The sequence below is a fragment of the Nannospalax galili genome, unplaced genomic scaffold (assembly GCF_000622305.1).
Source record: "Nannospalax galili isolate Female #2095 unplaced genomic scaffold, S.galili_v1.0 scaffold212, whole genome shotgun sequence".
In the NCBI taxonomy this organism is placed as follows: Eukaryota; Metazoa; Chordata; class Mammalia; order Rodentia; family Spalacidae; genus Nannospalax; species Nannospalax galili.
Genome location: NW_008333884.1, coordinates 132,084 through 141,558, shown reverse-complemented (window position 1 = coordinate 141,558; position 9,475 = coordinate 132,084). Strand labels below are relative to the sequence as shown.

Genomic DNA, 9,475 nt, shown 5'->3' with positions numbered 1-9,475 from the left:
AATCAGATATCCAAAATTTTCTTTGAGATTTTCTGGCTTTTGAATCGCCTTTTTAGTGAAATTATCCCCAACCTCAAGAATCTGTGCCCCAAGCAGGATTCAATATCTGCTGTGGCTTATTAATTCCCGAGTGGCCACATCTTCCCAACTTCTAAAAACAAGTTTTCCTATGTTAGGAGGGTGGGGCTAAGGCTGTTTCCCTGATCACAGCAGAAATCTCTTACAAAAGTGAAGTTGTTGCAACCTGGGTGCCCTATGCTTGGGCCTCCTGACCTCTGGACACTAGCAGACCTCTCCCCAGCTCAGCAGCTTCTCATTTGAAGGGAATAGGGACTAGAGAAGAGGTCTGGAAGCATTGGGCCAGCAAGGGCATGCCTGTGCTCGCCTACAGTCTTAGGCTGAGCTGGTAAGGGTGGGTTGAAGTGTTGAGAGCCCATGCCCCCATGTGTCAGGCATCAGTGCTTATCTGGTAACCACTATATGTGTTTGCTGTGTCCCCTCCTACCCTTCCTGTCCCTACCTTCCCCTACCCCCTGGCTGCTCCTCAGACTGTCTCTGGAGGTTATGACCATCCTGTGTCGCTGTGAGAATATTGAGACGTCGGAGGGGGTCCCGCTATTCGTAACAGGGGTTGCACAGGTAATAACCCACCTGCTTCCTCATCTATGTCTAACCGTCTCTCTTCCTGCCCTGTGGGACCTGGCAGAAGCCAATGATGGACTCTCCTGAGAGTGTGCCTCCCTCCCCTACTCTTCCCCTCTCTGCTGCTCTGGGTGCCAGGGTGGATCCAAGTAGATCCCCAAATCCTCTCCCTTTGCCCCTTGAGGCTGTAAGGAACAACCAAAGAACTCTGGAAATTCTGCCCAGGCAGCCCAGGGGGTATCCTTGAATACCACGCCTCATTATCGTGCAGCCATAGCTGGTGAATCTGTTCTTGACCAGATTGCTGAACAACTCCCAAGTGCTTTCTCTGTAATCCACATCTTCCTTGCTGTGTGTGCCAGCTCTTTGTTAAATACTTTCTTAGTTTCAGGCACTGGGGTTGCAGCAGTGAACATTAAAAAGCCCCTACCCCTTGTTGCTAGTAGTTCCCCAGGCTGGAGAGTTTTACATATAGCATCTTGCCCTTCCCTTTTGTTGGCACTGATGTCCTGCAGTTTTCTCGGGCAAAACTCCTGCTCCTTTCCTCATCCATCCTGCCAGATATAGTAGAGAAGGACACTGTTCACATCCCATTAGCCCATATAGCCTTGGGAAGGCAGCTTCAGTACAGAGGTCCAAAGAGAGGCTTGAAGTGCCTTGTGTGGCACAGGCGTCCGGGCCTTCCTCAACACTCTAGAAGCAGCCCCACTCCCCTCAACATTGCTGTACTTAAGACCAGGCCCCTTAAGCTAGGTGAGTGTAGACAAAAGGAGTCAGATTGAAGAGGCACACACACACACACACACAATTAAGACCAGGCCCCTTAAGCTAGGTGAGTGTAGACAAAAGGAGTCAGATTGAAGAGGCACACACACACACACACACAATTAAGACCAGGCCCCTTAAGCTAGGTGAGTGTAGACAAAAGGAGTCAGATTGAAGAGGCACACACACACACACACACACACACACACACACACCAACCTAGATGAATGTAGACAAAAGGAGTCAGATTGAAGTGGCATACAAACTCAAAGGAGTTTCTGAGATCTCTCTCTCTCTCTCTCTCTCTCTCTCTCTCTCTCTCTCTCTCCCCCTCTCCCCCTCCCTCTCCCCCCCTCAACCTAGGTTCTCTCTGACCTCATCAGCCCCAGAGCACCACATACCACTTCTTTCCTCCTTCCTTTTTCTCACAATTCAAGCCAGGATAACAAGCAAAAGACATATGTATACATATGTCACCCACTTACCCTTCTTCCCCTGGAGCTTCCTGCATTCATCCTGCCCTCCCTCTTACCATCTTCCCACACACTGCCATATACACACCCCCGAAGATGTCTCCTCCAGCACCCCTGGTCGGTCCCAGCCACAGTGAGGTACTAGACTCTCCCACACTCCAGACCCTAGGCCCCCAGACCCATGCCCCTGTTTTGCATTTCTTGGCAGGATTTCCCTAGAGATTATGACGTTGCAGCCCCGCTGCGAGGACGTAGAGACGGCCGAGGGGGTAGCTTTAACTGTGACGGGTGTCGCCCAGGTATAGTAACTCAGCAGCCCCACGCATGTCCATTGAGGTGCCTCTTCCCCCATAGTGGGGTTTGGGGGGAGGAGGAGAGGACACCAGCCAGGGGCAGTCTCTCTCTAGAATCCTTGTCACCCTCCAGCAACAGAGTCATCATCACTGGAACATGCTTATTTGGCCCCCTTGGCCACCCAGCAGAACTAACAGATTCCCCTTCTCTCCTCAGTGGCCTTCTCAGGACAAAACCAATGCTGAGGGCTCCTGTCTCACTAATTCACCCCCATTCTTTGCAGGCATTGGATATGATGGGCCCTGGAATCCAGGCCTCCCCTGTTCCCTGAGTGGCCCAGAGGAAGAGACCCTTCAAGTTCTTCAAGGGGCATCAGTGCAGCTTACCCCTCAGCTGGGGCCTTGGGAGGAGTATCCCACCCTAACCCACCCTCAACTTCACAGGGCACTGAGGTTCTACCTGTTCCTCATCTCTGGGAAGGGATTTGACTGAACACCTGAAGAGGCAAAGACACCTTTACACCTCTAGAACCTGTCTCCTGCCCTGTCTAGGCTCTTTCCAACTCCATTTGTCTGTGTCCCTACTGTTTGTTCTCCTTTTCACTCTCTGCCCCTAAGCCTGAGGGTCTCCCATGTGTGGGGAGGCTGCAGAGGAAGAGCTGGCTAGTGAGAGAACAGCGGGCTGGAGGCATGGGGGAACATGAGCCCCAAATGCCTGGGAGAGAGGCCCAATCAGGGCCTGGGGGTCATCAGTGAACACAGAATTCTCAGCCTAAGAGTTCCTTGTGCTGGGAGTGGTGGCACATACTTTTAATCCCAGCACCCAGGAGAGAGCAGCGATAGGAGAGAGAATCTCCATATGTTAGAGGCAAACCAGGGCTACATAGTGAGACCCTGTATCCAAAAAATAGTTCCTTGTGCTGCTCTTTCCCTTCTAGGGGCTTCAGAAGTCCCATTTGCAGCCCCAGGGCCTCCAGGTCTGAAAGGGGGCAGGGCACAGCCATCAGCCTCTGCACCTCAGGGTCTGGGGCCTCTATCTGCCTTCTGTCTGACTCAGGCATCTCTGTGACCCTGACAGGTGAAGATCATGACAGAGAAGGAGCTCCTGGCTGTGGCCTGTGAACAGTTCCTGGGCAAGAATGTGCAGGACATCAAGAACGTCGTCCTACAGACCCTGGAGGGGCATTTACGTTCCATCCTTGGTGAGGCCCTCCCTGCTCAGCCTCATACAGTCTCTGAGCCAGGGCCAGAAACATGTGAATGGCTGGACAGGGGGACCTATTCCACTGAAGTTTGAGCTAAAAAATTTTCTAAGTCTTTAATTTAAAAACTCAAGGTGGAGCCAGGCATGGTGGCGCATTCCTTTAATCCCAGCACTCGGGAGGCAGAGGCAGGCGGATCTCTGTGAGTTCAATGCCAGCCTGGTCTACACAGTGAGTTCAAGGACAGCTGGGGCTACAGGGAGACCCTGTCTCAAAAAGACCAAAAAAAAAAAAGAAAAGAAAAGAAAAACCACCTCGACTCAATAAGAGAACCTATCTCAGAAGAAAACGTAGATAGTACTCAAAGCTGACCTCTTGCTTTCACACATACCAGCACAGGTGTCCAGGTATACACAAACACACAATAATAATAAAATTTCAAGATGGTGACTTGAAGAGGGCATTGATGTAGCAGAGGGTAGATTCCTCAGACATCTGGTGCTGCTTGATACATTTGCTCCAGCTGCACAGTATTAAACACTGTTGAGGAGGAAACTCCACAAAGATCCTACTCAGACTGCTTGACCCTTGCATGCACCCAGGCTTGTCAAGTGCTTCCTCCCTTTCCCAGCTGGTTAGGCCCCTAGGGACTGGTTCATGAACCCTTTGCCCCCCAGGGACACTGACTGTGGAGCAGATTTACCAGGACCGAGACCAGTTTGCCAAGCTGGTACGGGAAGTAGCAGCTCCTGATGTTGGCCGCATGGGCATTGAGATCCTCAGCTTTACCATCAAGGTGAGGTGTAATGGGAAGGCTGTTCCCATGTGTCCATATGGGAGATGGAGGGGCACCCTTGTACCTTTGGCTGCTTCCTGGGATGACTGACTCCCTTTCCCTCCCTAGGATGTATATGACAAAGTGGACTATCTGAGCTCTCTGGGCAAGACACAGACTGCTGTGGTGCAGAGAGATGCTGACATCGGAGTGGCAGAGGCAGAGCGGGATGCAGGCATCCGGGTGTGTGGAATTTCCCTTTCATGCCTCAGGACAGTGAGCTGATGGGTGTATGGTTCCTCAGCAGCTGATCCTTAACACTACGTTTCTCAGGAAGCTGAGTGCAAGAAGGAGATGCTGGACGTAAAGTTCATGGCAGACACCAAGATCGCTAACTCCAAGAGAGCCTTTGAACTGCAAAAGTCAGCCTTCAGTGAGGAGGTCAACATCAAGGTGAGATGCCAGGGGTACCCATGCATGTTGCTCAGGGCTCAGGGTGTGCTAGCCAACCTCTCATATGCCGACTCCCCGGCTGCAGACAGCTGAGGCCCAGTTGGCCTATGAGCTGCAAGGGGCCCGAGAGCAGCAGAAGATCCGACAGGAAGAGATTGAGATTGAGGTTGTACAGCGCAAGAAGCAGATCGCCGTGGAGGCACAGGAGATCCTCCGTACTGACAAGGAGCTCATCGCCACAGTGCGCCGCCCTGCTGAGGCAGAGGCCCACCGCATCCAGCAGATCGCTGAGGGTGAAAAGTGAGGGCTGGGGCCTGGCAGGCAGACTAACCAAGCTGTTCCACCATCAGTGCTCTCTCCCTCTCCCAACCAGAGCTTGGAAACTACCCCCACACCCCTACCCTAGTTAAACTTCCAAGCCTGTTGTCTGGAAGACTAAATGAGATAAGGAGCCTGGAGTGCCTGGGATAGTGCCTGGCACAGAGGGCCTCCTGGTTAGTCCCCTCCCACTTGCAGCTGGGAACTATTCCCCACCAAAGTTGGCTGGACAGAGCACCTCCTTCAAATATCCCCCACCCCTAACAGCCACCAGAAAAAAAGGGTTGGATGGTTTGCAGGGCCCTAAGAGAGGATACTCTGGCACCTCTAACTAAACTGTCTGGCCCGGGCTTCCTCAGGGTGAAACAAGTCCTTTTGGCACAAGCGGAAGCTGAGAAGATCCGAAAAATCGGGGAGGCAGAGGCAGCAGTCATTGAGGCTATGGGCAAGGCAGAGGCTGAGCGGATGAAGCTTAAAGCTGAGGCCTACCAGAAATACGGGGATGCAGCCAAGATGGCGTTGGTGCTGGAAGCCCTGCCCCAGGTAAGGTTCCCAACCAAGCTCTCACTCAAAGTTCAGGTCTCTTTGACTAATGGGGCAAGTGCCAGAACTTCTCTGGGCACTAGTTAGTAACATCCACATGCAACTGGAGCATTGAATAAAATACACAGATGGGTGCCCAGACCCCCTGGCCCATGGTCCTTCCCTGCCACGCTATGAATTAGTACAGCCCAGGCTGCTTTGGGTTTGGGCCACTTGAACAAGGGAGAGGTACTAGGTAGGCAGGTGAACAGAGTCAGGGTTCTGACTACACTTTCTAAATACCGCCCCCCCTCTAGATTGCTGCCAAAATCTCTGCCCCCTTGACCAAAGTGGATGAGATTGTGGTCCTCAGTGGGGACAACAGCAAGGTAACATCAGAAGTAAACCGGCTGCTGGCAGAACTGCCTGCCTCTGTGCATGCCCTCACAGGTGTGGACCTCTCAAAGGTATGTACCTGCCTGGCTGCTGTGGGGAATCCCTGGACAGCCCATTGGACTGACCAGGCAGATGGGTTTAGGTCCCTACAGTCAGGACCTCATAGTACCTTCCATCCTTGCAGATACCCCTGATCAAGAATGCCACTGGTGCACAGGTGTGAGGCTCCTGTAGGCCCACGTCCTTCAGCAGCTGCCTGCCCTCCAGCACGTTTTAATACCACAGGGACAACAGGAACGTTACTGACTCTGGTGCCTTATTTTGTAGGGACCAGGAGTGCTGCGTGTTCAGGCCATCTCTGGCTGTCTTCCCTTCTCTCCTGTCTGTCTGTTATTCCTGTCCTCTCCTCTATACCCTTACATTTGCTGCCACATTCATCTGGTCTGTTTCTTCTACCCTCATCTTCCTGTGTGACTCGCCCTCTGGCTGCCTATTTCTCTTCCTACCCCCTACACACATCACATAGTTTAAGCTGAAGTTTATTATAATCACTGTCTGTGAGGGGTGGCCCTGCTGCTCTTCAGAATCCTGGTGCCTTCAAGTTCTCCATGTATCTGTCTGTCGCTCCTAAGCCCTGGCAGAGCCCAGCATGGGTGCAGGGGTTCTGGGTAGGACACCCACTCCCCCCTCTCCCAGCCTGAACTTCTTAGCCCTAAACCCTGCTCTAAAAAGCCCACAATCCACACACTCTTGCCCTTGAGACCTGGGCAGCCATGGTCTGTAAGGCCTAGAATTATTGCCCTTTACTTCACCCCTGGGGCCCAGGCCTACTCTCACACCTGCCCCTCTCCCCTGCACCCCAGGGGCACAGAGGCAAGGTCTCCTGTCTGTTGCAGCTCCCCCAGTTTACTACTGCCTTAGGAGGCCTTGCTTGTGCTCAGGGAAGACTCTTTCATTGGCATGTTCCTCATAGGTGGGGTGGATCTTGGTCACAACTCTACTAAGCCTTTTTGTTGGGGACAGGAAAGTGTATAGACCCTCTTCCTGATCATGCTCTGCTGTCCTGGGCATGGGACTCTCCCAGGGGGCAAGGCTGTGCCAACTCTAACAGAATCAAGTGCCGTAGTAGACTGGCCAAATCCCACTCCCTTTATGCCTTTTTCTTCCTGGCCAGAACAATGGGGTTCTACCCATGGGAAGCAGCTAAATCTTCTGCCTCCTTGTACCATTGGTGGCAGAAGAGCCCAGGGCCCAGGCATCCTGATATGGGTGCTGTGGGTATCTCATGGTCCTACTCTTCACCTCTGGCCCTGCCCCAGCCTGTGTAGCTGTTCTGCATGTGAATGCTGCATGTCTGGTCTGGGGCTTGGATATTGCACTGCCCCACTGCCTATCCCCTCTGGTAAAATAAAAATATCTTCTACCCACCCCTTTCATTGTGTATTCTGTGAGGAGGAAGACGTGGAGCCAAGAACTAAGTCCCCTTCCCACCCCAAACATAACCACTTCAGCATGCTGCTCTTAGCCTGTTCTTTCCTACCCCTAGCCACCTGAGGGCACCAGCACACTGACTATGCCCTCAGTAGGAGCCTAGGGTGACAGAGGCCAGCCTTGGCACTGAAGCAAGACCAGGGAAGAGAATGGAGGAGGCTAACAGGCTCTCCTTTGTCAATTCTGAGTCCTGCTCAGCAATGGAGCCCAATTCTCAGGCTAAGAGCATGAATTCTGATTGGGCTGTTTGGGCTTAAATTTAAATTTAATTTAATTTAATTTAAATTTTAGTTCTGTTGTTGGCAAATAACTTCATCTTCCCAGGCCTCAGCATTCTTTTTTTGTTTGTGGAGAATTTTGTTTGAGACAGAGTTACAAGTAGCCCAGGCTGGTCTTGGGCTTGCTATGCAGTCAAGGCTGACCTTGAGGTCCTGTTCCTCTTGCCTCCGCCTCCTAATGCTGGCATTATAGGCATATGCCACCACATCCAGCAAGATTTTTTTTTTTAATTTTTATTTTATGTGTATGTGTGTATTGCCTGCGGGTAGGTTAGTGCACCTGTGTCGTACAATGCCCTTGGAGGACAGAAGAGGCTATCGGATCCCCTGGAACTAGAGTTTCAGACAGTTATCATGCTGGGATTCAAACCCTGGTCTTCTGCAAGAACAACCAGAGTTCTTAACTGCTGAGCCATCTCTCCAGCCCAAATTTGATTTTTTTTTTAATTTTTATTTTTTTTAGAAAGTGTCTCACTATGCAATCCTGGCTTGCCTGAAATTGCTATGCAGACCAGGGCTAAAACTCACAAAGATCTACCTGTCTCTGTCTCCCCAGTCCTCTGCCTGCCTCTGGGAACTTGCAGAGATCTTCCTGCCTCTGCCTCTTGAGTTCTGTGATTAAAGGAGTGAGCTCCAGCAAGATTCCTTAATGTAAAAAAAATACAAAAAACTTGGGGCTGGGGAGATGGCTCAGTGGGTAAGAGTACCTGCAGTCATGCCAGGTGCGGTGGCAGCAGCGTGTACCTTTGATCCTGGCTCTGGGGTCAGGTAGGTGGATCTCTGTGAGATTCCAGTGTTCTTAACCGCTGAGCCATCTCTCCAGCCCCAAACACTGGCTTTTCTTGCAGAAGACCTGGGTTTGAATCCCAGCACCCACATGGCAGCTAACAACTGTCTGGAACTCCAGTTCCAGGGGATCCGACAGCCTCTTCTGTCCTCCGCAGGCATTGCACAACATGGGCGCACTTCCCTACAAGCGGGCAATACACACATACACATAAAAAAAAAATAAAATTTTTTAAATAATAAAAAAAAGAAAGATCCAGTCTCAAAGGAATAAGGCAGAGAGCAATAAAGAACCAATAAGCAGAGCCAAGCGTGGTGGTGCACACCTTTAATCCCAGCACTCTGGGAGGCAGAGACAGGCAGATCTCTGAGTTCCAGGCCAGTCTGGTCTACAAAGCAAGTCTCAGGCCAGCTGGGGCTACAGGGAGACCCTGTCTCAAAAAGAACACACAAAAAGAATAACCAATAAAGGCATGTACCCGCACACACACGTAGACACACATATACAAACGAGGCTGGCAAGATTGATCAGTGGGTAAAAGTGCTTTCATGCAGGGCTTTCATGAAAACTTGACCACCTGCATCCAAGCCCAAGGAGAGAACTGACTTCACAGAGTCTACAGAGTTTGACCTCCACACAAGTGCTGTTGTATGCATGCATTCACATCATAAATAATAAAAGCCTGGTATGGTGGTACGGGACTTTAATCCCAGCACTTAGGAGGCAGAGGCAAGCACATCTCTGAGTTCCAGTCCAGACCAGTCTACGTAATAAGACCCTGTCTCCAAAAAGAACACCTTGGTCTGGCCAGGCATGGTGACACCTTTTTTTTAAATTGAATTTTCATGATTTTCATACAATATAGTTTAATGGTATTTAGATCCCCTTTTCCATTTTTTTTCTTTTTCTTTATTTTTAGACTATGTAGACCAGGCTGGCGTGGAACTCAGAGATCAACCTGTGCTTCCTAAATGCTAGGATTAAAGGCATGTCCTTACCACCCAAATAACACAAGCTTTTTTTGTTTTGTTTTGTTTTTTTTGTTTTTTTTGAGCCAGGGTCTCCTTGTAGCCCCAGCTG

The 9,475-nt window shown here is 50.9% G+C and overlaps 1 protein-coding gene across 4 annotated transcripts in view; it reads left to right on the top strand.

Annotated features, from left to right (window-relative positions):
• Positions 1 to 7,266, top strand: part of Flot2 (flotillin 2) — a 17,086-nt gene extending 9,820 nt beyond the window's left edge. The window contains exons 1-10 of one of the 4 annotated variants that reach the window (XM_017797047.2): positions 551 to 639; positions 2,089 to 2,179; positions 3,252 to 3,375; positions 4,053 to 4,171; positions 4,280 to 4,393; positions 4,484 to 4,603; positions 4,689 to 4,903; positions 5,281 to 5,464; positions 5,761 to 5,910; positions 6,024 to 7,266. In XM_017797047.2, the coding sequence (XP_017652536.1) occupies positions 2,105 to 2,179; positions 3,252 to 3,375; positions 4,053 to 4,171; positions 4,280 to 4,393; positions 4,484 to 4,603; positions 4,689 to 4,903; positions 5,281 to 5,464; positions 5,761 to 5,910; positions 6,024 to 6,062 (1,140 nt within the window). In that variant the 5' untranslated portion in view covers positions 551 to 639; positions 2,089 to 2,104 and the 3' untranslated portion in view covers positions 6,063 to 7,266. Of the gene's footprint in view, positions 1 to 548; positions 640 to 2,088; positions 2,180 to 3,251; positions 3,376 to 4,052; positions 4,172 to 4,279; positions 4,394 to 4,483; positions 4,604 to 4,688; positions 4,904 to 5,280; positions 5,465 to 5,760; positions 5,911 to 6,023 lie in introns of those variants that run through there. The other 3 variants (XM_008828696.2, XM_008828694.2, XM_017797048.2) reach the window with 3 other exon arrangements.
• The last annotated feature ends 2,209 nt before the right edge of the window (positions 7,267 to 9,475 follow it).